The sequence below is a fragment of the Carya illinoinensis genome, chromosome 15 (assembly GCF_018687715.1).
Source record: "Carya illinoinensis cultivar Pawnee chromosome 15, C.illinoinensisPawnee_v1, whole genome shotgun sequence".
In the NCBI taxonomy this organism is placed as follows: Eukaryota; Viridiplantae; Streptophyta; class Magnoliopsida; order Fagales; family Juglandaceae; genus Carya; species Carya illinoinensis.
This window is the reverse complement of record NC_056766.1, coordinates 44,087,128-44,113,044: the sequence shown is the minus strand read 5'-3', so window position 1 is coordinate 44,113,044 and position 25,917 is coordinate 44,087,128. Positions and strand designations below refer to the sequence as shown.

At 36.2% G+C, this 25,917-nt stretch overlaps 2 protein-coding genes across 3 annotated transcripts; both read left to right on the top strand.

Annotated features, from left to right (window-relative positions):
* The first annotated feature begins 2,527 nt into the window (after positions 1–2,527).
* LOC122295562 (laccase-14-like) lies at positions 2,528–8,191 on the top strand. 2 transcript variants are annotated; one of them, XM_043104640.1, is made up of 9 exons: positions 2,528–2,699; positions 2,949–3,084; positions 3,433–3,680; positions 3,757–3,845; positions 4,154–4,267; positions 4,999–5,554; positions 5,789–6,141; positions 6,331–6,486; positions 7,972–8,191. In XM_043104640.1, exons 4-9 carry the CDS (start codon positions 3,779–3,781, stop codon positions 8,109–8,111), a joined length of 1,386 nt encoding a protein of 461 aa, XP_042960574.1. In that variant the 5' UTR covers positions 2,528–2,699; positions 2,949–3,084; positions 3,433–3,680; positions 3,757–3,778; the 3' UTR covers positions 8,112–8,191. The 2 variants fall into 2 exon arrangements, with proteins under 2 accessions (XP_042960574.1, XP_042960573.1); XM_043104639.1 differs by lacking the exon at positions 3,757–3,845 and having other exon boundaries at positions 2,949–3,100.
* A 13,583-nt stretch (positions 8,192–21,774) lies between these two features.
* On the top strand, positions 21,775–22,894 carry LOC122296995 (class V chitinase-like). The gene is made up of 2 exons (XM_043106785.1): positions 21,775–22,260; positions 22,676–22,894. The coding sequence occupies exons 1-2, from the start codon at positions 21,775–21,777 to the stop codon at positions 22,892–22,894; spliced, it is 705 nt and encodes a 234-aa protein (XP_042962719.1).
* The last annotated feature ends 3,023 nt before the right edge of the window (positions 22,895–25,917 follow it).

The following is a 25,917-nucleotide window of genomic DNA, read 5'->3' as shown; positions in this document are numbered from 1 at the left end:
CCATCTAACACTTTAATTTCCATATAATTACTCAATAATTATCTTTTACCTTTTTAAGTGAATACCCTTTATAACTACTTTAGTGATATAATTCTTGGTGACTTAAAAGAATGCCCTTAATTTCAAGTAAGAGTAATACTACTATTCATCTTTGATTTTATTAATTTCGGCCGTCACGTACTACAGTACTTGTTGAGGTGGTATATTTTAAGTGACTGTCCATTTAAGTAGTTGGCATATAAAGTCACTTACAATATTGCTCTACATAAATTGTATGAGTGTGAATGATAATATCAAGGACGAATCATATCTTGTTTACAACTCATTTTATAAGAAACAAATATATATGTCAAGTCAGTATTTCATTAAAATTAATAAACTCAATTATATATATGAGCAATGCTACATACATTCTCTAATTGAGGATTGCAATACAGGTTTAGGTAATTTTATCTTTAAAATATTTTAAAATTACAAAAATATCGATCCTTCCTAAAATGATATTTTTTTCATTTAATAAAGGGGTTGCACATGCAATCCCTAAATAGGGACTGTAAATAGAATTTCTATATATATATATATATATATACATACAAAACTAACCACCATTTAATTTAATATTATAAAACATTTATAAATGGGCTATTAATTGAAATTTTTTCTCTAAAATTCAAAAATTATAATCTATTTAAATTATACTGGCAAGTAAAATCATCATTAAAATCTAAAAATACATACAAAACTACATATTCATTCATGCATGCATGCTTTCGTAATGCGCATGGTCAGAGTACGTGTGCATGACCTACAAGAGATAGATCACTAAATTAAGTAGCTTATTTTAGAGATCAGATCGATCATTATTATTTTTTCTTAATATATAGTGTCTTATTTATGGTGCAGGCATATATTTTATATATAACAGATAATTTGAGGGTTCGAAAAAAAATATATCATAACCGCCAAACTCTTAGAAAACTGATTGTGCATGCAGGGTACTAAAACCCCCAAGACCTTTCCACGTACAGTACGTACTAAGATTAATACAATAAAAATTTCCATCAATATTTGAGTTCCGAATGACTAATTGCAAGAGGTACAGATCATAACTAATTCATTTCCTAAACTTATAATGCCATACGTTAATGAACGGTAATGACTAATATATATATATATATATATATTTGTGTGTGTGTATGTATGATCTGATCGAACATGGATATATATATGGTAGTTGCATGTACGTAGGCTCAATTGTCGAAAGACTTTTCTTAAGTCAGCCAAAAATATAATATATATTGAGCATTTCACACAACACTTTATAAAAAGAAAATAATATACATTTAATTCGTGTGTTACGTTACAGTTGGTTTTTTAATTCATTGGAGCGAGTGCGTGTGATGCAAATCCAAACTGATATTGGGTATCCGGGTCTAGAGTCTACTGCTAAATAATTTGCCTAAACTACTTCTCCTAGATGGCTTCAGCCAATCAAGTACGTAGCAGTGAAACTCTCAGTTTTGAAAATTAAATCTTGTCATGTGATCAACATTATACCAAGAGTGACTAAATTCCATAGTATTGGTGTGATCCATTGAATCATCCATTTATTAGATGATCAAAATGAGTTATTTTCATCATGTAGTAGCATTATAAATTATTTGAACTCTTGCAATATTGTTCGCAAAAATGTCGATATGATTTACAATATATATGATATGTAGTACGAACTTTTTGACCAATGATGGAGCCAAAAATTTATTCTAGGGGGACCAATACATGATAAATTAATATTATTTTATAAGTAAAAAAATAACATATATATATTTTTTCAAATTCCTGGTCATGGCCTCCTGCCCCAACGTGGCTCCGCCATTGTTTTTTACTATTCCAATTTTATGCATCTCAAGGACTTTTTTATATTTCAAAAACTCTATGTGCAGTTATTTTTACATATTCTTTGTGCACTCTATTGATGTGGTTGGCTGCCTCATATTTTTTTAAAATAAAATAATTATTTTAACCAATCACATCAGATGATTGTACAAAAAATATATAAAAGTGACTGTATGTAGCATAATATACATATAATCATAGTGTATTATAAAAAAGTAATTTATAATATACATGAGATTAAACAATAATATTATACAATCAAGGTACGTGTACCGATCATTTGCACTATATAATATTCAACAAATTAAGCAGCACATATATATATATATATATATATATATAAACATATACAAGGCTATTAAATTAAGCAAGCTTCTATATGATTTGAATTTTTGCAGTACGTTGTTCACAAGAGAATACTCCATGATAAACATATACTGCATGCATGCGTCGCCTAGCAGGAGGAAATTCATGACGCGTTTCTCTAATTATCAATTAATTTGCTGGCCCCACACGGTTTTCGTATTTATTTTACGCATATAGTTTTTTTCTATTTCTTTTAGATTTTAATATATTTTCGGAGGAAAGGCATGCAATTAGTCTATAAATAGTACTTGAAACTCTTGCCGGGTGGTCACAGAACAATTAAGAAAGAGACATATTGAGATTTCTTTTGTTTGAGAGAGTGCTGCAGAGATATGGGAGTTATGAAGAATCATCTTGTGGGTGATCTAATTGTTGGATGTCTCTGTCTTTTTTTGATCCTTTGCTGCATGGCTGACGATCACTACTACGATTTTTATGTAAGTAATTTCCACTGAGCTTGCTTGCACCTCGTTCAAAAACATAGACACGATCGAGCTGTATGTCTGCATGCATGCATGTATTTTATTGTTTTAAATTTTCTGCAAATGGTGATCAAGGGCCTGAAGAATAATTATATGGCTGGAAATTTGTTTTTTTGTTTTTTGGATTCCCTTGATCTATCTCATGATATATAGACGTTATTCATGCTTTGAAAATGAATATTATATTCATTGATCTGGTTGCAGGTGACGGAGAAGAATATTACAAATCCGTGTGCCAGCAAGAATTTCGCTCTTGTTGTAGAGCGCGTCCCTGGCCAAACAATTCATGTCCACAGAGGCGATACAGCATTTATTAATGTCCACAATAATGGCACATATGGTATTACCATTCACTGGTAGTACTGATCATGACCCTCTCTCTCTCTCTCTCTCTCTCTCTCTCTCCCCCCCCCCCCCCCCCCCCACAAAAAAAAAGAACAAACACAAAGGCTTGTTTGGGTTTTAGTAAAATCAAATGCTAGGCAAAAGGAAAGTTTCTAGTGTATTTCATGGATGTTGGATTGCATACAATTATATGTATATGTATTTGAAGGCAGGCCGGAACCGCTGTTATGTAATATATATATATATATATATGATGATTTAATCATAAATATTATGAAAACTGACTAAGCTAGGTTGTTTTTTTTTTTTTTTTTTTTTTTCCCATGTCTTGATAATTAACAAGGCATGGAGTGAAGCAACCAAGAAATCCATGGTCAGATGGTCCCGCATACGTAACACAATGTCCAATAAAACCAGGAAAAAACTTCACATATGAGGTCCTATTTTCAGAGGAAGAAGGAACACTTTGGTGGCATGCTCATAGCGGCTGGAGTCGTGCCACAGTCCATGGAGCTATTGCTGTTCTGCCTCATAAAGATACCCCTTTTCCCTTTGATCCCCAGCCTTACAAGGAACATGTCATTGTACTAGGTATAAGCTCTCGATCTAAATCTATTTCTAAATATTTTTAGAAATTAATTTGAACTTTTATTAACTGATGTGACAGTACTGCCACATGGGACTACCACATGATCATGATATTGATGATGATCACTCCGTCCGTGAAGTTGTATGTCCTTGTAAAATTCGAGTCAAGTACGTACTGTATATGCCTATGAACATCATGTAGACTTGGTTTGGACAGTGAGTAATTGAAATAAGAAGAGGTGAGATGAAAATTGAAAATTGAATAAAATATTATTTTTGTTTTAAGATTTAAAAAAATTGAATTGTTCATTTATTATATTTTATTTAGAAGTTTAAAAAAATTACAATAATTAGATAAAATGAGATAAAATAAAATGAATTAAGATGGTTTCACTATAGAAACAACGAATCAGTTACTAATATATGTTGTAGATCACCTGAATATTCATCTCACTTGGTGCAATATGCGCATGCAGGGGAATGGTTTAGCGGAAACATGACGGAATTTTTTGATACAGAAGAAAAAAGACACACTAGGACAAGCCTATCGGATGCTTACACAATCAATGGCTTATTTAATTGCACAGCTGGTATGAAATATATATACACTTGTCTTAATTAACAGCGCCACCACACACCACACACCTTACATCATATATTATATTTATTTAATCAATATATGATTTGCTATTTTTATCTTTTTATTTAAACACACATTTAAGTATTAGGTAGGGGTGTGTGGTGTAAGACTTCCAATTTTTTCTTTGATCATATATGCACGTGGGAGCATAACGGGCTCGTTTCTTCAACTGTGTTTCTGCATTTTCCGTTCTTTCTTTCTTCATATATATATATATATATATATATATATATATATATATATATTAAGAGTAATGCTAGGGTCTCAAGTCACAAATGTACCATCTTTGTGCAAGTCCTTTTTACCACACTTTTTTAAAGACTTGTGTGAGATTTATATATTTAGGACTTGTATATCATATTTAATCATATGCCGAGTATACGTAATATGATCGAGTCGTAATACTCTTTTATATTTGAACTCTTTAACTAGTTGGCTGCAGTACTCGTAAGCGTAGTATTCCTTTACCTCTGATCAAACCCTAGCTAGGACACTGATTTTCTTTAGCTAGTACAACAAATCAAATATAACCGCAATCATAAACTTAAATCATAATATATATATATATATATACTTCCATGCATGGCTTGATCACAATGCAGAGGGGATCTGAACATATATTAATCTTAATTCGTGAGAATTAATCTTCAATTGATCTAGTATTTCTTGTTAATGTTGCAGATGAGGGGTATAGGCTTGTGGTTGAGAGTGGGAGGACATATCTTCTCCGTATTGTGGGTGCATCGATGGATCATGAAATGTTCTTTGCAGTTGCTGATCATAACCTTACAGTTGTTGGACAAGATGGTTCATATGTAAAGCCCATAACCACCACTTACATCATGATAACCCCTGGACAAACCTTTGACATCTTGCTCACAGCAGACCAACTTCCCAGTTGCTATTACATGGCAGTTGGTCCTTATAATGACGGCGGAAATCATGCACAGCGCAATAGTAGCATCGCTACCGCAATTCTCCAGTACAAGAGTACCAGTTGTCCTCCTATTATTCCATTTCCAAATCAGCTTCCTAAAGTCGCCGATACTGTGAGTGCAAAGAACTTCACAGATCAAATCAAGTCCAGGGATTCCGTTAATCTCCCTGAAAAACCTGATGACAAAATCTTCATTGCGGTTGCTGTTAGTCATCAGTTAATATGTGGTAAAGTCCATGCAAGCTTAAACAACATAAGTTTCGTGCACCCAAAGATTGATATTTTGCAGGCATACCACAGGTATATATATTTATATGTGTGTGTGTGTATTATATATATATATATATATTAAATAATTATACAATGTAATTAATTCTATATATTGATCATGAATATTATTTGTTCTCATGATCATGCTTTTCACAAAAAGTAGAAATAAATTAATACTCAATTAGCTCGGAGATTCATATAATATTATATATACATACGTACGTGCATGCATGAAAACACTTCTTTTGTGCACTTTGCATGCAGGAGCTTGCCCAACATTTATGAAACCGACTTTCCCCATCAACCTGCGTCGACAACTCTAAACTTCACCGGGGACGATTCATTGAAATTCGAATTTCCGATATTAGGGACGAAGATATTGATGATAGAGTACAATCGAAGCGTCGAGATAGTTTTCCAAGGGACCAATTTAGGGGCAGAGAACCATCCAATGCATCTTCATGGTTATAGCTTCTACGTGGTTGCGACGGGTGATGGGAATTTTAACGAAACAGAATACAAAAACAATCTCAATCTGATTGATCCACCTTATCTGAACACCGTCGGTGTACCTAGAAATGGTTGGGTTGCCATTAGATTCGTTGCTAATAATCCCGGTAAGTAGTGATCTCCCTGAATTAATTTCCAATATTCAACGTGCATGAATATTATTTTAATATTATTAATTTCTGAGAATCTGTGACACATAAATATACATACATATACATATATACACATGATTTGCTGTATTAATTCTGACACGTGGGATATTCATATTATATGTAAATATATTTATTTTTTTGCAGGGGTATGGTTCATGCACTGTCATTTGGAGAGGCACGCTATGTGGGGTATGGACACTGCCTTCATCGTGACAAATGGGATAACTGAGAATCAAAGCATCCGGGAACCTCCAAATGGCTTGCCCGAGTGTTCCAGCTCGTACAATACTACTACTTCAAGTACGACAGCAAACATTTTTTTTTATTTTTTTATTTTTTTTATTTTTAAAGAGGGTGAAACCTCTAGACTTTATTGAGTGCCCTCACTTATAACAAAAAAGGAAAACATAGATATAAGACCCTAAAATTAAATAACATCACGACTATCAATAAAAACTGTAAGCACTTTAAAACCGAAATAAAAAATAAGGAATACCTAACTAATCCATTGTAAGTAAGCCTTTTAGAATAAAAGGAAGATTTGAAAAATTATTCCAGATGCAGCTACAACCATTAGAACCCATGCGTGCCAAAAAGTCCGCTAGAGCATTACCTTGCCTATAAACGTGTGAAATTGTAAAATCCAAACCTGTCAATATAGAAAGAATTTCCTCCCAAAAATCTTCAAAGCACCAAAGACATAACATAAGTCCTTGATCCATTGAACCACAATCATAGAGTCCAACTCCAAGTCAACATGCACAAGTTCTGTGATATCCTGTATATACGTGTATTTTAACTAAGTACTTATTGCATTTATTAGGATTGCGGGCTTTCTTGTTTTAAATTTTAGATGATTTACGAGGTATTATTTTATGATTTTTAACTGTGAAATTTAATTCAATGTGTTTTATTGTTATTAATTATTGATCATTATTTGATTTGCTCTTTATTTTAAATTAGTTTATTGTTGGATTTTATTATATTATTTTATTTAATCACTTCGTTTAAATTATTTTATTTAATTTATCGATTTGAAATGTTATTTTCGTTGGATCAATTTTTAGACCTAAGTTGTAAGAATTGGACCTCATTTCTTTCTCTTCTTTTTTTCTTTTTCCCTCTCCCTATTTATTCTTTCTTTTTCTTTTTCTCCTCTACTTTGCCCCCAACCCGCACACTACCTCCCTTTCTCCTTCTCTTCCGTGCACCTTTAGCTCACCCAGCCACCATGCATCACCGTCCACCCCACCACCTTCCCCTCATGTCGGTGACCTCACCCACCCCATCCACCAGCCCCCACGCCTCCTCTTTCTCTCTCCTGACCGTGTATAGCCCAAGTGGGCTCAACATTCACTGTGTCGCCGTGTGCCACCGTTCGGCTCCACCACCACCACCATAGCTTCCCCTCCCGCCGACCATCATCCTCCACTAAAGCCAACCTTTAACTTCCAACCGTTTGCCACCATGAAACCCACAAAGACCCACGGCTTTTCCTTTCCACCGCCGTCGCACCACCTCATGCCACCACCTGTTCACCACTTCATTACTGGCCCTCCAACAACCCAAACCACCTTTCCCCATCCTCGATCCGCCACCGATGATGCCCAACCATTTCACTTTCCGATTTGGCCTTTTTGGCTTTCGACATACCTCTACGTTGCCACCCACAACCAACCACCACTACCTCTAGTTTCACCAATCATGTTGTTGCATGAATATGTTTTTATCTCTTGGACTGTTTGGTCTATTACTTACCTGCAGTACCGTTTCTTGGTGCCGTAGATTTTGATGCAGATGAGAATACAGAGCTTGAGGATGCGACTCCACTGGAGAAGTGGTCGGGGATCATTTCCTCATGGAATGTGATTTGTTTCACACTTTTGATTACTGTATTTTCGTTTATTTATGTTTTCATCAGATAACTGTAATACTTTTTAAATGTATTTTATTTTGGAAATTTGTATTTAATAATTCTGGTACCTAGTTGATTGATTTTAACTTATACGTTGCGTCTTTAGTTGTACATATGTTGCATGTGTACACACTTAGTACTTGTCGTTAGGGTGCGTAACCCATGTTGTCATCATCCTGACGTCTTGATTCTCGTATTTTCGTATGTGGGAGTTGGGGGCGTTACAAGTCTCAAGTTTGCAATAATGTGTAAGCCATGTAGAAGACCCATTCATTCAACCAGGTTATTAGAACCATGCCCCAGATCAACCGCAAATGCAGTAATAAGATCACCATGTACATTTCGAATTACTCCTCTTGCACCAAATTTTTTTGGGTTATTCAATGCACTACCATCAACATTCAATTTTACTCTCCCCTCCAAAGGTTTGTGCCAATGCACTACCTGCACACTTTTTCTTTTTATTGGATTAATGAGAATGTTAAGGCTATGTAGAATAATTTCATCATTGCATAACAAAGCAAATCCAACTTTAATCTTCTCACCAACCCAACCAATCCAATATTTGATGGACCACCACACCAAATCCACTGATTCCTTGATATCCTCCACGCAAGTTTTACATCTTGGGAGCCATAACTGGCAGGAGATAATCAAAGGAATTAAAGCAAACAATTGACCCATTTGTGAAATTTTTTTTGCCTTTTGAAACCACAAATTCATAATTCCTCTCCAACTATGTCCAGGAAGATAATTCAATCCCACTTGTATGGTAGCTCTGTTCCAAATTTCAGTAGAAAACTCTCTCAAGGTCAAAACATGATTTTGGTCTTCATATCCTCCATACTCACAACAATCACATTTTGAGACAACGGGGATACCCACTCTTTTTAACTTGTCATCAACACTAAGAGCATTATGAAAAGCTTTCCAAATCATCACCGAAATATTTTTTGGAAGACAAGGATGCCATACCCAATCAACCCATTGCATCTTAGTTGCTCGAATACAAAGAATATCCCAAGCACTTTTAGTGGAAAATGAACCATCCGAATTACTTACCCTTCCAAACCAAAATATCATCACCTATGTTGGCTCTCCCAAGAGTAAATAAAACCTCTTCTAATTTTTCAATCCCCAACAACCTTTGACTAAGGTCTATATCCCATCCATCATCTAATTTACAATCCTTTACTCTTACAGTGGGAGAATCCGAAACTTGGTAACTATCACATAAAGGACCATTTTCTAACCACGGGTCCCTCCAAAAAGAAATGTCGCCATTCTTGACTCTCCATCTGGAATTTTTAACACACAAGAGATCAGGACCATCTTCCAAAAGCGACTTCCACTTCCCGGTTTAATAAGAGAGATATGATTATTTTTTACATACTTAGGATGGAAAAAATTGGACCAAAGAGAAGTACTTTTTATCAATTTCCATGCAAATGTCATATGGAGAGATTTTTTGCACATCATGCAGACTCCACAAACCAAGAGCCCCCTCTTGACATGGAATGCTCATCTTTGCCCAAGCACACCACTGTTTTTTTGGCTTACCATCTTTCATTCCCCAAAAAAACCTGCTCATACATTATTGGATGGACTTGATCACCGAAATAGGGACTTGAATAATAGATAACACACGGATCGAGACACCAGCCAGAACATGTTTAATCAATAGCAATCGAGCCCCATTAGACAGAAAATGATTTTGCCAACCCCCTATACGCTTCCTTATACGATCCACCAAATCTTCTAAATGTATGGCTTTCAAACGACCAGAGATAATAGGGGCCCCAAGATAATCAGATTTCCTTCACTAAAACCAGTAATCCGAAGAATGCCATGTCTTCGATGAGGAGTGACATTTTTGGAAAAAATAATGGAAGACTTGTCTTTGCTCACACTTTGAGCCGACCAGGCCCTATAAGTTTCAAGAACTTCAGTAATACCCCTCATAGATCTCTTACTCCCTTTGGCAAAAATAATAATATCATTAGCATAAAGAAGATAAGAAATAAGAGGAGTACCTCTAGGATGAAAGAAAAGGCCAATCTTGCCATCTTGAAATGCTTTCTTTAACAAACAGGAAAAAATTTCCTCCACCATAATGAAGAGATATGAAGAAATAGGGTCGCTTTGCCTCAATCCACGACCTCCTAGAAAATAACCTTTAGAAATCTCATTCATAACCACTAAAAACCAAGAAGAGGAGATACACTGCTTGAAGAGCCCACAAGCCTTATTCAAAAACCCAAGATCCTTTATAATATGCAAGAGGAAATCCTAGTTGATACTATCATAGGCCTTAGCCATATTAATTTTCAGAACCACATTCCCACAACGACTAGGTTTATTAATACTGTGATACCTTTATTTACATGTATTTTATTGAAGGATTATTTAAATTATTATAATTAATGGTTCTCTTGTTTTAAATTAAATGTGATTTTCGCGTTATTATTTTATGATTTTTAAGTTGTGAAATTATTTTAATGTGCTTTCTTGATATTAATTATTGTTATGCATTTAAATTTGCTTCTTGCTTTAAGTTATTCTATTGTTAGACTGTAAATATTTTATTTTATTAATATTGAGTTGTAGCGTTTTTATTTAACTTTTATTTATTTTTATTGTGCCATTTTTCCATTCGTAGACTCTTGTTTTCAGATTGGGCTTTGTTTTTATGGGATTTTCCTTCATTTTTGGGCCCAGCCCATTCGGTCTCCAAGCCCAACCTCTCTATTTTCCTCATACGGCACGTGGTTGGTCTCCCAGCCCTTACAGCACTCTCAATGGATTATCCATATCCAAAACTAAAGCCCATTTTTACCTATTAGATATAAAAACCACTTGCAATGGATTATCTATAATCAAATTTCTTAACTTTTAGCTACAGTATATGTAAAGATAAAATCAGATTTGATAGTTACTGTTCCACAAGCAAATTTTTATTTTATTATTTTTTAAGTCTCTCTCTTTTGATAGTTACTGTTTTTTAAATCTTTATTATTTTTTAATCCATAATTTAATTAGAATATGATTACTAATTAACATATAATAGGTAAAATAGTAAAATATGATAAAATAAAATAAAATAAAAATTAAAATAATTAAATATTTTTTAATTTATTAATTATTTATTACTATATAATAAATATATAGATAATCTAATGTAAAAATTTGATATAAATAGTTAAAGTTAAATTCATCTTATATTATTTTATTGTTATATAATAAAAAAATGGCTATTCCAATGTGGAGATTTATGTAAATGGAATAGTCAATATTTAAATTCATCTTATATTCATCAAAAATATCATTTACATATGGATAATCCAATGAGAGTGCTCTTAGGGCTTTATTTCTTTATTCTTCCTTCTCCAGCCGCTACTCATGTCTTCTTCTTCTTCTTTCTTCTTCATTTCATTTCTCCTTCTACACGCCGGCTCCCTCTCTCATTTATCTCTAAAGGCACGGTTTCTCTCTCTCTCTCTCTCTCTCTCTCTCTCTCTTTCTCTCTCTCTCTCTATTTGGCCGCCCAGATCATCACCGCACCAACCATTCTCCAGTTTTGGTCGCGTGCCTCTTCTTTTTCCCAGTTCAACTGCTTCTTTTTCTTCTGTGGGTAAGTCTCTGCAAACAGCCGCAACATTATTTTTCCAGAATCATTTCTTTTGTTGCTGCATCGTGTACTTAGGCCTTCAACTTTCATAATTGCATCCTCATATTTGTTTTAATCACAAAGTTGCCATTAAAGTCCATGGGTTTGACTCACGTTGGGCTTAGTTTTTATAAGAGTTGAATTGTGTTTTTAAATATTTGGGTTGTTTTCAAACCGTGTACCGGGTTTTAATTAATTGGGCTTAGTTTTTATAAGAGTTGTTTCAATTTATTTGGTGAGCTTAGTTTTAGTGATTGTGTTTAAATAAGTGGACTTAGGTTTATTACTTTGTTTAATTTGAGTTATTAATTGGACTGGATAAGTGGACTTAGTTTTATTACTGTGTTTAAAACTTTGCATGTTATGAAATGAAAACTTGGGAAATGTTACTTTGTTTCCTTTTGATATGGCATCTGAAAAACAATCCTCAAATGGAAATAAATATTATGTTTCATTTGTTAATCATTTCAGTAAATATACATGGCTTTTTCCCATTTCTCAGAAATCCGATGTCATGAAAATTTTTATTTCTTTTCAAAAGCTTGTTGAACGACAGTTTAATTGCAAAATCAAATCTGTCCAAACCGATTGGGGCGGTGAGTTTCGCTCCTTACATACTTTTTTTGCCACTGTTGGAATCCAACATCGCGTGACTTGTCCACACACTTCCGAACAAAATGGCTCAGTTGAAAGGAAACATCGCCATATCGTCGAAACCGGCCTTTCTCTTCTATCTCATAGTAGTGTTCCTCAGCTCTATTGGGATGATGCTTTTCTTACCGCCGCGTACCTTATTAATCGTCTTCCCACGTCTCCTCTTGGCATTTCTCCACATGAAAAATTACATAAACAAGCCCCTGATTTTTCCTCTTTCAAAATTTTCGGTTGTGCATGCTTTCCTTTCCTTCGTCCTTTCAACAACCACAAACTTGATTTCCGATCTAAACTTTGTGTTTTCCTTGGCTATAGTAATCTTCATCGTGGTTATAAATGTCTTGATCTCACTTCCGGTCGCATTTTCGTCTCTCGTCATGTGATATTTGACGAAGCTTCTTTTCCGTTTCGTACTCCTCCTCCATCGTCTGCCACTTCATCTGCGTCTCCCTCTACAACATCTTTTCTCCCTTTCGTCTTCCCTCCAACCGACACGGACGCACTCCCATCTCAGCCTGCTTCCCTTCCTGCATCTTCTCCTTCAACCGAGTCTTTCCTTCCGTCAGTCCCATCTGAATCAACATCGTCTGGACCCTCCACTCCTCCTCCCGACTTCCTACAGCCCTCCTCTGCCTCTCCCCTGCCATCTGATAGTGCTGCTGCCGAAGAACTCCCTCCACTTCGTACTCACCCCATGAGGACTCGAGCTCAGAATAATATTGTCAAAACTAAAGTCCCTACAGATGGCACGGTTCGGTATCCTCTTCCTCGGGCGTTACTCACCTTTGGCTCTGTTCCTGAAGCACCCACGTGCTACTCCGAGGCCTGCAAATTTCGAGAATGGCGTGCTGCCATGGATGCTGAATTTTCAGCTCTGATGAAACAAGGCACCTGGTCTCTTGTACCCGTGCAACCTGGAATGAATGTCGTCGGCTCCATGTGGGTTTTCAAAACCAAACATAAATCAGATGGAACTCTCGAACGACGTAAAGCCCGGTTAGTCGCCAAGGGATATCATCAACAGCAAGGCATTGATTTTGCTGATACCTTTAGCCCAGTGGTTAAACCCACTACCATCCGGTTGGTCCTCACCATTGCTGTCTCTCAAAACTGGTCCATCCGACAGATTGATATTCAAAACGCATTCCTTCATGGGACCTTATCTGAAGAAGTTTACATGAGCCAACCTCACGGCTACATCCATCCCAGCTTTCCTCATCACGTTTGCCGGCTCCACAAAGCTCTCTATGGGCTGAAACAAGCCCCAAGGGCCTGGTATTCTCGGCTTCATGACCATCTTTGCACTCTTGGTTTTCAGAACTCTGCCTCGGACAACTCTCTCTTTATTTCTCGGCATGGCTCAGTCACTACATTTGTGTTGGTTTACGTCGATGACATCTTAATTACTGGCTCTAGTCCCTCTGCAATTAACGATCTTATTTCTGCTCTCAGCCTTGAATTTGCAGTAAAAGATCTTGGAGGATTAAGCTACTTCCTGGGAATAGAATCTCTGCCCGTTGCCGATGGACTCATTTTGTCTCAAAGCCGTTACATTACCAACTTGCTGCACCGAACAAACATGCATGAAGCCAAGCCCGTTTCTTCACCTATGTCCTCCTCTCAGAAGTTGTCGTTACTTTCTGGTTCTTCTTGCTCCGATCCCTCCCTCTATCGGAGTGTCGTTGGTGCGCTACAATACTTGTCGCTAACACGTCCGGATATTTCCTTTGCAGTGAACAAAACTTGTCAGTTCATGCACAACCCAACCGAAGAGCACTGGACAGCAGTCAAGCGAATTTTGAGGTACCTCAAATTTACAGTTGATTTTGGCTTGTTAATTCGTCCGACTACTTCCACACAGCTATCCATCTACTCGGACGCCGACTGGGCTGGCTGTCCTGATGATCGTAAATCTACCTCTGGCTTTTGCATCTTCTTGGGTCACAATCTTATATCCTGGAATTCCAAAAAGCAACCGACAGTCGCTCGTTCCAGCACCGAAGCCGAATACCGAGCCATCGCCCATGCCACAGCTGAATCTCTTTGGCTTATTTCATTGCTCCGCGAGCTCGATGTCTTTCTTCCACAGCAACCGGTTCTGTGGTGTGACAACATCGGCGCCACCTATCTCACTGCCAACCCCGTTTTCCATGCACGTACTAAGCATGTCGAAATCGATTACCATTTTATGCGAGAAAAGGTTCAACAAAAATCACTTGACGTCAAGTTCATTTCTAGTAAAGACCAGTTAGCTGATGGGCTAACCAAACCACTTGTTTCCACTCGGTTCTCTTTCCTACGAGACAAGCTCAACGTTTGTTCCTCCACGTTGTGCTTGAAGGGGCGTAATAAGGATATATCTCATGACAGCGTGCAACGCACCTCTCGGCCTTAACCATTGCTGTGACAGTGGCTACAATTGATTTTCTAGCATTCCTGTAATCATGCTCTACTTACGTATATTCAGTGCATGATCTTAGGCTAGACAAGTTTCCATATTTATCCTGACAGCTACAATGTAAATAGCTTATATATATGTAATGTTACGACATGCAATATGGCAGAGTTTTCCTTCATAATATATATTGTTTTATCTCTCATGGTACTAGCAACGTCCAAGAGGCAAACAGAATTAACACTATATAATGCATTGACAATCCAAGTGGGCTTGAGAGTTGTAGCTCACGCAGAGCCTTTTTTTAAGGTAAAATAAGATTTTATTTGATCAAGTAAATAGGCCATTAGTATCAACTAAGCTATGTCAAGGAATACAAAACAGATGAACTCAAGCTTGAATCCAATTTTGTTTGTAAAGTTCTTGATCTTACATATTGCAGAACTTTAACCAGTCCCCAACACTAGCTCATCAAACAACTACACGAGGCATTGAGAAGAAATTTTTGTTATCTTTTAAAAGGCCAAACAAGACCATGTACATATCCAAAATTGAGAACAAAGAGTCCTTTCCCTTAAATCCCGATTTGAAGATTTCAATCAAACTACTTTCACGCAATTTTCTCTTTGACAAGATATAAAAAGAATGGAAACTTAAATTAAAAAAAATAATTATACTTTAATTATTTTTTCTATGTTTCTCTCCTTCAAAGACAGCATAAATGCTACATAATCCACAAAGAAAAACAACCCATATTTAAAAAAAAAAAGAAAAAAAAAAGAAAAAAAGAAAAGAGTAGATTGAGCCAAATTTTTATTTTTATTTATTCCATAATTGTCAACAGTTTTATTTTTTTGTTTCTTTTCTGCATACAAACATTACTACAGCAAACTTAGATTCCCAAACACATGCAATTACAAACATAGCTCTCTTCACATGGGTTTGTTGTGAAATTTCATAATCTCCATTTCTCATTGTTTTCAGAGTTTTACTTGGTAGCCATGTGTCTCCAGCTTCCACAATTTGTTTATTAGGTTCTTTTGAGCTTGGATTAGAAGCAAGCTAAACAGATCTGTTATTTATTTTTCCGTTTCTATACATAGCATCAAACCCATTCTTTAACAATTCTTCATATCTAAACACATTCTTCCAAATAATAATAACCCAAGGCTCAAGCATTTTCTAGCTAAACAGATCTAAACTAAATACTCCTCAAACATTTATATTCAAACAGATTTAACCCATAAAAATACTCTTCAAACATTCTCGTAAAAAAAAAAAAATCCCAAAATCAACAAAGAGAGAACATAATAGAGGGAAGAAAAAAAAACATACCCAAACGAAAATGCGTTCCAATCTCTTGGATCCCAAGCTCAAGCACTTTCACCCTTTGGCATCGCAGATAGCAGAGTGAGAGATAGAGCAGATGAGAGAGTGATTTTGGGAGGGGCTAGGACATCACAGAGGCAGAGCGCAAAGAGAGAGAGAGAGAGAGAGAGAGAGAGAGAGCAGATGAGAGAAAGGAAATTGGGGGAGGGAGGCGTAGGGCATCGCACTTTGCAGAGCAGAGAGAGAGAGTTAGAGAGAGAGATAGGAGGGAAGTCTTGCCCTTGGGTGAGACGAAATCTCGCCGGGGGGGGGGGGGAATCAATGATTCAATAGCTTTTTTTTTGTTTTATAAAACCCTGGTCCCAGATTTAAAATCCGGGTTCCGGGTCGGTCTGGGTAAAACCCAGACTAGATGACCAGTCATAAATCCCATAAAAAAAACTCTATTTGCACATGAGGGTGGGGAACCCCCCGTGTACACGTACAACCACGTGTAATAATGAAATGGGGCGTTTCATTATTACACAACCCAGTTGAATGCAGCTGGGTTCAGCTCTCTCCTCAGTGCAAGCTTCCTGGGTTGAAGAGAGTGCGAAGACGAAACAGAGAAGAGAACCACGAAGACGACGTAGAGAAGAGAACCACGAAGACTAACGGTACCTCTCTTCTTCCCATTCTTTGCATTTGAAACCTCATCTTCTTCTAATCCTTTTTTTTTTTTTTTTCTTTTTGCTTCTTCTCATTTGAAATGCAGCACCCATTTCGCATACCCACAGAACAAATTAGGCTTCAAGAGCCAACTTCCCCACAAACGACCATGAAGACGAAAGGTACATCTCATCTTCCCCTTCTTCGCATCTGACCTCATCTTCTTCTAATTGTTTTTCCACCTGATTTCTAAATTTCGAAACCCTAACCCTAAATCTAAACAATGGCAAAGATTTGGGACTCGTTGGAGTTGGGTATATGAGGTGAGACCTAGAATTCATCTTGAAGCTTAAATCTCTGCATTTCTCTAAGCATGTAACTGTCAGACCAGCTTCATCTTGGAGCTGAAATGTTGAGAAAGATTTCAAACTACTCCTTTTTTTTTTTTTTTTTTTTTTTTAAATTGCACCATATAAACTATTAAAATTGGCAATTTACATCATAAACCTGACAATTTTTACTCTCAACACTTAACATATATATTGTGCACCTATACCTATATGATCATGAATATGTTTTTCACATACGTTATTAATGATGTTACTAATTAATGATTATTGGAATATATAATTCTTGACTTTTAAATTATATATATAATTGAATTGGGGTTTGTATTAATTGTTTTTATTTAGGAGGGTATGTAAAGTTGATTTGATTCATGAGAAGTGAAGATATTTGCTTCAATCTTGGGAGATGGTTTGGTAAATTTGGGAGCTGAGACCTCCCTTGCATCCGTTGCACAACTTCTGGCTAAATGCTTGCTAATTGATTACATTGATATATGGGGACTTCGAAAGTGAATCCTGGCCACATGGCTAGTTTTGGATATATGTTTCATTAGCTAGAAATCATGATGTTAAGTTTGTTTATGGTTTTTCTTGCCATATGATTCTGTTTTGAAATATGGTTTATGATTATGCTATCATTTGCAAACTTAATTTAGAATTAATAGAGGAGATAGATTCACTCTTATAAAGAATAGAATAGTTTGGCTGATGCTTTAGCAAACTTAAGAGTTACTGCTATATATACATGCTTCTTTTTACTTAGTTGTTCACTTACCAAAACTTATATTGCAGTTATGTTTTGTATCATGCAAGACTCCCTCACTTTAGAATAGTTTGGTTGGTGCTTGTTGTACGTGAAGCTAAAATAAGACATTCACACACACTACTCCGAGTGTATTGGGCTTTTGCATTTGTTGTAGCATGTTAATTGGTAGTTTGTAAGTGATTTCAGATTAGTGTTAGAAGTTAGTTGTTATGTGTATGTAACATTGTTTATATGTTAGTTTTACCTTTCTACCATGAAGATTGCACCTAGTAATAGGACTAAAACCACAAAATTCTACTATGTAAGTTTTACGTTTCTATATGTTTATGTGTATGTAACCTTGTCATATGGATGAACCTTGAGGGCATTTGAATCCATTTATGAATTGTTTCATGCTTTTGCTGTGTAATCAGTCTATATGATATCCAAGTCCACATAGGATATACATGAATGAAAAGTGAACAATTCTTTTTTTTTTTTAAGTTATGCTGCTCAGGTTTCAGGATGCTCCCCAGGTTTCAGGATGCTCCCCATCTAGGATATGTAGAATGAGAAATAAATAATCATTTTTTCTCCTAGTATATGTTACCTAGCTTTCTTTGACCAAAAAAGTAATAAAAGATTAATGCAATAAAAAAGATGTGTTAGCGGTCACTTTTTCTCCTTAATTATTACTTTAGTTCTTTGTTTATTCTACATTTCATAGAACGAGTTGTTTACGTCTTCTTCCCACAGCTCCACATACCCCTCATCTAGAGAATCCTGCAGGGTCAACAGTCTTGAGCATGGAAATGATATAGCTTTTACCTATAAAATTGAGTTCCAAAAGTTACAACAGACTATACATATCTTGCAGGTTGTTTGGTTTCCCTGCCCTAAATCAACATGTTCATTTCATTATAGCTTTGGATGTAATGTCAAGAGACCATACATATCCAACAATTACAGCTCTTGAATGTTGCGACCAAAAATTCAAACAAGTAAATTACATATTTGCTTCACAATGGATTTGGCTGGGACCTAGCATATAATATCCAAAATATAATATCAACAATTTGTATCCTGGGAAACATCAAAACAAGTTGGTGCTAATTACAAGGTTCAAGCTTTTCAACCAAACTATCCAATGTATCCATCAAATCTTGGTCTCTGCTGAAAATCTGAAATTGATGTTTAGTAACCGTGGGATTGTATGCAAGCTCCTGTGCACTTGTGGACAACAAATCAACCCACAATTCAAATGGTGCCACTGCTACCAAATGGAAAATATCCAAAAGAAATTTAATTGAGCCTTAAAAATTAAGGAAAAACATGGTAATATCCAAAAAAAAAGAGGAAGCCGAAAAATAAGAATGGGGTGGGGGAGCAGAGTTAACATCAATCCAACTATCAAAGGGACCACAATTAAATGCAACACAATTCTTATTGTTTGTATGCCTTGCATGTATCTTGTACTATGTGCCTAAGATTTTCTTTACTCATTTTAACCATTAAATAAAGTTGTAAGAAATGAGATAAAGCATTAATAACTTACCAGCACCAATAAACACTCAGGGTTAAGAACTAAGAATGCGAGCTAACATTAGTAATGTTGGCCGCATATATTATGTGCTTGTACATATTAATTATTGAACTTAGAAGTTACTAATATTGAACTTAAAAGTCACTAAGGTTGCACTAGTTGTGATCCATCCACCCCAAATTCAACCGATTGTGATCCATCTAACCCAAATTCAATCTGTAATGATTAATATGCAAATCTTAGTATAATCTCAATATTACTATATACCAAAAAATGCAAAAATATTATACTTTCTTGACTCCTAATCATTGCTTCTCGGCGGTGGGTTCGAGTAATGTCGATAATTGAGCTATCTTCAACAGGCTGCTAATAACATAACAAACATCAAAATAAATATAACAGCTCCATTATAAATAGCAACAAAATCAATATATCTGCACGTATCCAACATTGGACATATCTATCTTTGATGGGCCAAAACTGAACTGTACTTCCATTAAGCAACAAAATCATTTTCTCATCAAATATGACAGATGAAGGTATAACACACTGAAATGTCACGAAAACATCAGTATCTGATCATACTATTGTGTAAATTTCAAAAATTACAATCTCAACCAGAATTTTATTAGAATTTAAACTTGGATTGCCTTATTAGCAATCTTACTCTAACCATCCCAATGCACAGAAAGGCCCTGAGCATCCAGATATAAAACTAAAGAGTTTCCTCCTAATGTATGTGACTCAAAGTTAATACAGGACTTCTAATAAAAAAAATTAGAATTTAGCTGCTGTTTAAGGTGGATAACTTTGATTAAGTTCATAAATAAATACAACTTCAAGGCCTGCATATGGAGGGAAAGCAAATCATGCCAGGAAAAGAATAAGAATAAAATGTTAGATCAAAGACTTTCCATCACTCCCTTTCTTATCCAAAACTCTAATACACAAAATTAGATTTAATTGCATGCTAATCTAAATTTCCTATAATATAAATTCGGTAATGCAATCACTTTCAAGAAAAGCCACACTGCTTTATCAAAAAAACAAGAAATAAGGAAAGAAAAGCTACACAAATATCCATTAACTAATCTAACTTCTTGCTATTCAGTGCATAAATAATTTGTAACATTCATAAACAATTGAGATAATGCATATCAAATAATTACCAAAACACCTAATCCATCAAAACCAACCCATTTAGTCTATTTCACACAAGTTCAATTAATTAATTCTCACACAAATCTCCATGAAGCAGTCTCCATCAAAAGAATAATACAATCCTCAAGACCAAAACACCTAATCCATCAAAACCAATCCATTCAGGCTATAAACTACACCTGTTTACCACGCTCATCCTAGCTTTAGTTTGCAATGACAAAACCAAAGAACGAATAAATGAGAAAACTAATGACATTTGAACTTAAGGAGATAATAATAAAACCATCATTGGGTGAGCAAGGGGAGATATTCCAGAGAAACTAACAGAAACTGATGGTTTCGTAAAAATTTTGGTGCGAATAAAACTAACAAATGAGAGGGAGATTAATAACAATGTGCAAAAATAGTTTTATAGATGAATGAAAAAAAAAAAAAAATTGTCCCAAACTCACCATTTCAAAGAGGCTCATGGGAAGATACTCACCGTTTTTCAACTTGTCTTCAACACTTTCGATTTTTTCTGCAGATTTTTGTGCAGCTTCTTCTGACCGGGATGGATTTTGGGGCTATTGGGTCGATTTCCTTTTCTTTCGATTTTGGCGCTGGGTTCGATTTACCTCTCTCCGGTTTGAAATTGTTTTAATCACGTTTTTGTCTTTTTTTTTTTAATTATTATTTAATGGCTGACTGACGTCAACATGTGCGCAAAAGGTGCACAAGACGTGTACCTGTAGCAGTATTGTTTCTTAGGAAGACGGAGAGGAGACTTCAAATTAAGGCGGCTGTTGTGGGTAGGAGAAAACAGGCCTGTTGAAATGGATATGACGGGATCAATACTGCTACTAACCTGCCTCTGCAACCGGTGACATTGCAATCTCTTGCTTCCTTTTGTATAATAGAGGTATAACCTTAGCTCCATGGTGTCCAAAACTATCGTTGTTGTTTTTCTTATGTTTCTGTCTCTAGAATTGAAGCCTTTAGGGGCACAAACTTGGGTGAAAGCAGGTTACTAGTACCATAACAGCAACTTCTCAATTTCTGACATAAACTCAACCTTATTTAGTCACCTTATTTGTGCCTATGCTGATCTAAACCCTTCCTCCTATGAGCTCTCTATCTCGTCCTCAATTGACAAATACTTCTCCACCTTCACGGAAACTGTTAAAGAAAAGAATCCATCCATTATGACCCTTATTTCTATTGAGGGAGAAATTGCAAACTACACAACCCTTTCATTGATGGTTAGCAATGACTCTTTCAGAAAATCTTTCATCGACTCTTCGATAAGGATAGTGAGGCTTTATGACTTCCAAGGCCTAGACCTTTGTTGGGTTTCAGCAAACACAAGCTCAGACATGACCAATATGGGATTACTCTTTCAGGAGTGGCGCGATGCTGTGAATTCCGAGGCAAAGAAGTCTAGCCAGAAAGAATTGATCTTGACTGCTGTAGTTCATTACTCCCTAGATGTAGAAAGTGCTTCTTTCCCGATGGACTCAATCAGGAGCTACTTGAACTGGGTGCATGTCCTGGCTTATGGCTACCATGTGCCTAAATGGTCAGAAATTACGGGTGCTCATGCAGCCTTGTATGACCCATCAAGTCTGACACAGATTATGGAATTGGCGCATGGATTGATAGAGTCTTGTCTGCAAGCCAGTTGGTTCTGGGTTTGCCTTTCTACGGTTATGCCTAGACGTTAAAGAATCCCAACGACAGTGCTATAGGCGCACCTACTACATGTTGAACCACCTTAAGTGTGAAACCAACCATCCCACACATCACCGTTTCCTATTTTGGAGTATTAGGCGCCACCCACAGCCACCTCTTGTTCTGCAGCAAATGATGCCCCAATCTCTTCCGCAAATTACTGCACCAAAATCAGAAATCGTAGCTGCTCTCTCCTATAAAAGGGAGAGCTCAGGTGGGCAAATATGGGAGTAGAAAAACAGAGAGAAAAGAAGGACGTGAAAGGGAGATAAATTTGTATAGTTTTTTATAATCTCGTACAAATTCAGTAAAAGAGGCTCCAGTGGACGTAGGTAATTTGCTGACCCACTTAAATATCGTCTTGTGTGATTTTAGACTGGTCGGTGTGCGCAACAATTGGTATTAGAGCTTTGGTTCGTGCTGTCCAGAAATCAAGTCGATCAAAATCAACTTTTGAAAACTCCAGGGTGTTCCTCTCGTCAAGATGAATCCATTGCCGCAAAGGGAATAAAAAATGGAGGTCGGATGAGCCCGCACTCGCCGGTAGAAGATCCGAGCGTGAACCCACTCGCTCCACCTGCATCTGGAGGTTGAAGACAACTGAAAATCACGCGCCACGCTCCCCCACGTGTATGCACGCGTCGACACGCGCCTAGAGGTTGAAGATGTGTATCTCACTCTCCCACGCGCTCCATGCGCCCACATGCCACAGCACGTGTACTCCACATGCCACAGACGCTACTGTAGCGCGTGCATCTCACGCGCCAAACGATCAGGACCATCCGTTTTTCCAGATTCTTGTTGGGCTTGATCTAAGCCATTTGGAGTCTGATTTCAACGATCAAATAGTGCTTTCCAACTATTTGGATTATTCCGGACTCATCCGTACGGTTAGAATTTTGAAATTTTGTGTTTATATTTTCTAAATAAATTCAAATGGAAAGATCTGGAAGAGATAGGAGCTCTGAAAATGCCAGTAGCTCTGGGCGTCGGTCCACAGTGTCAAATGCTAATTTTGAAGTTGAGAAATTCGATGGAACAAGTAACTTCAGCATGTGGCAGTATGAAGTCATGGACGTTTTGATCCAACAAGAGTTGGATATTGCGTTGAACGATAGACCAGATGATATGACTAATCAGGATTTGAGGAAGCTTAATACCCAAGCTTGTAGTACAATCTGGTTATGCCTTACCAAAGAACAGAAGTATTTTGTCATGAGAGAGACAAATGCTAAGAAACTTTGGCAGAAATTGGAGCATAAGTTCATGAAAAAGACATTGAGAGTCATTTGCACTTGAAGAAAAAGCTCTTCAGATTCCAATTTCATGAAGGTATTTCTATGTCTGAACATCTGAATAGTTATAACCAAATTCTTGCTGATTTGTTAAACTTGGATATTGAAATCCAAGATGAAGATAAAGCTTTACTTGTGTTAAATTCCTTGCTTGATACATATGAGCATTTAATTACTACTCTACTGTATGGGAATGAAAAGATTAGTTTTGAAGATGTATCTAGTTCTTTAATTAGCAATGAGTACCGCAAAAAGGATAAGCAGGTACAATAAGATACATCAAGTGAAGCGCTAACAGCAAGAGGGAGACCACAATCAAGGTATCCCGAAAAGAAGAAAGGTTTTCAATCGAAAATCAGGATCACATCACGTGGTTCATCAGTCGGAAGAAAACTCGCCAGAGACGAATGTTCCTTTTGTCACAACAAAGGACACTGGAAGAAGAATTGTCCCAAGCTGAAGGGACAACAGCAGAATCAACCCACCACAGCCAATGTCATGGACATAGATGATGATTCAGATTTTGCCTTGACAGGTTCATCATCCATTTGTCATTTTGATGAATGGATCATGGATTCCGGATATACCTATCACATGTGTCCCAATCGGGATTAGTTTACTGACTTCACAAAGATTGAGGGTGGAGCAATACTTATGGGCAATGATAGTGCCTGTAAGACTCAGAGAATAGGTAGCATTCGGTTAAAACTGCACGATGGCAACGTCAAGACTCTGACAGAAGTTCGGTATGTTCCGGACTTGCGAAAGAATCTCATCTTAAATCAGTCCGTCCAACTCTTAAAAGCTGCAACACATATAAACCCCACTAGGTAGTCTTTTCAAATACAAGACCCAACTGCCCTAGTAATTAAAACCTCAATAAAGCTGCAAATAATTATTAGTAAGTGAAAGAAACGTACAAGAGGCAATCAAACCGGTTTAATATTTCAGTTATGAGGATTTAATGACAGACGTTAAACTTTCATTTACAAGAATAAAGAGACAACGACAATAAAATAATTGAGAAACCAAAGTTAATACAAATAACAATTAAAGCTAAAAACCGCCTGGAGTTTGAAAGAGTGCTAAAAGTAAAGTAGGAAATTAAGAGCATGATTACACATTGACCAACGTTATCAACCATACATTTAAGTAAAAAAACCTGATCAACTTTAAAAAACACTCAACGGTAAACAATCAACAAACATTACAACTAATATTGATTAAATGTATACTAACACTTCCATTTTACTTTATGTCATTTTTACCTTTTTGTACGTCAGTTATTATTATTTTTTAATTTTATTTCTTCCCCCTAAAAACTATATAATATATATATATACAAGCTAGGGTCCGAGAGGGGTAGAAATATTCATTCTCGGCACGTTGAGACTATATGAGCCTCGATTAGTGCTGTATTGAGGCCCCGTCAGTAGTCCGGTGCGGCTATATGGTGTTATTGCGTTCATCCATGCCAGTAAACAGTAAATATATGCAGGGAAAATAAAAGAGAGAGAAATGCACAAATTTATGTAGTTCGGCACTGGGTTTACATCCACAAGTCATTTGGGAAAGCGAATCCACTATAATATGCTTGTTTTACAGTCTTTCATGATCTCTCATCCTCACTATACAATGAAGATCAGAACTCTTATCTTTTGGGGAGATATCGTCGATAGAGTGTCTATCGTGAGGTTAAAGAAGCGCAAGCCGTATCCAAACTCCAAAGTCCCCACAAAAAGTCATTTGGGAGCCGCCATTATCCTCTACTCATCCCTTTGCTTTATGTCATGTGATATCTCCTTTTTACGTATTTTTTTATTGAATAATTTTTTTTAAAAAATAATTCTAACTAGTGATTTTCTTGTTTTAAATTAAAGGTGATTTTTGCGGTATTATTTTATGATTTTTAAGTTGTGAAATTATTTTAATATGTTTTCTTGTTATTTATTATTGTTTTGTATTTAAATTGCTTTTAAATTTAAATTAGTTTATTTTTGGGCTTTAAAATTATTGTGTTTTTAGATTTTATTATTTGATTTTATTTAATTACTACGTTTGAATTATTATATTTAACTTGTTGTTTTGAAAATAATTTTCGTTGGATCAGTTTAGTGACCCAAGTTGTGAGAGTTGGATCTCATTTTTTTCTTTCATTTTTCTTTTTTTCTTTTTCCTTTTTCTTTTCTTTTTCCTTGTCCTTTTTCTTCTTTCTTTTCTTTCTTCTTTCTTTTCTCCCCTGCTTTTCTCTCTTCCCACGTGATGTCCCCATCCCTCTCCCCGTCCATTTTTTTCGTCCGCCCCTAGCACCACCGTCGCGCT

Excerpts from the sequence above, each read along its gene's own strand:
- LOC122295562 (XM_043104639.1), top strand. The coding sequence starts at position 2,595 with ATGGGAGTTATGAAGAATCATCTTGTGGGTGATCTAATTGTTGGATGT. Across the intron at positions 3,681-4,153 it reads GGAACATGTCATTGTACTAG|GGGAATGGTTTAGCGGAAAC; the intron begins GTATAAGCTCTC and ends ATGCGCATGCAG. Across the intron at positions 4,268-4,998 it reads CTTATTTAATTGCACAGCTG|ATGAGGGGTATAGGCTTGTG; the intron begins GTATGAAATATA and ends TTAATGTTGCAG.
- LOC122296995 (XM_043106785.1), top strand. The coding sequence starts at position 21,775 with ATGACCCTTATTTCTATTGAGGGAGAAATTGCAAACTACACAACCCTT. Across the intron at positions 22,261-22,675 it reads TGCAAGCCAGTTGGTTCTGG|ACTGGTCGGTGTGCGCAACA; the intron begins GTTTGCCTTTCT and ends GTGTGATTTTAG.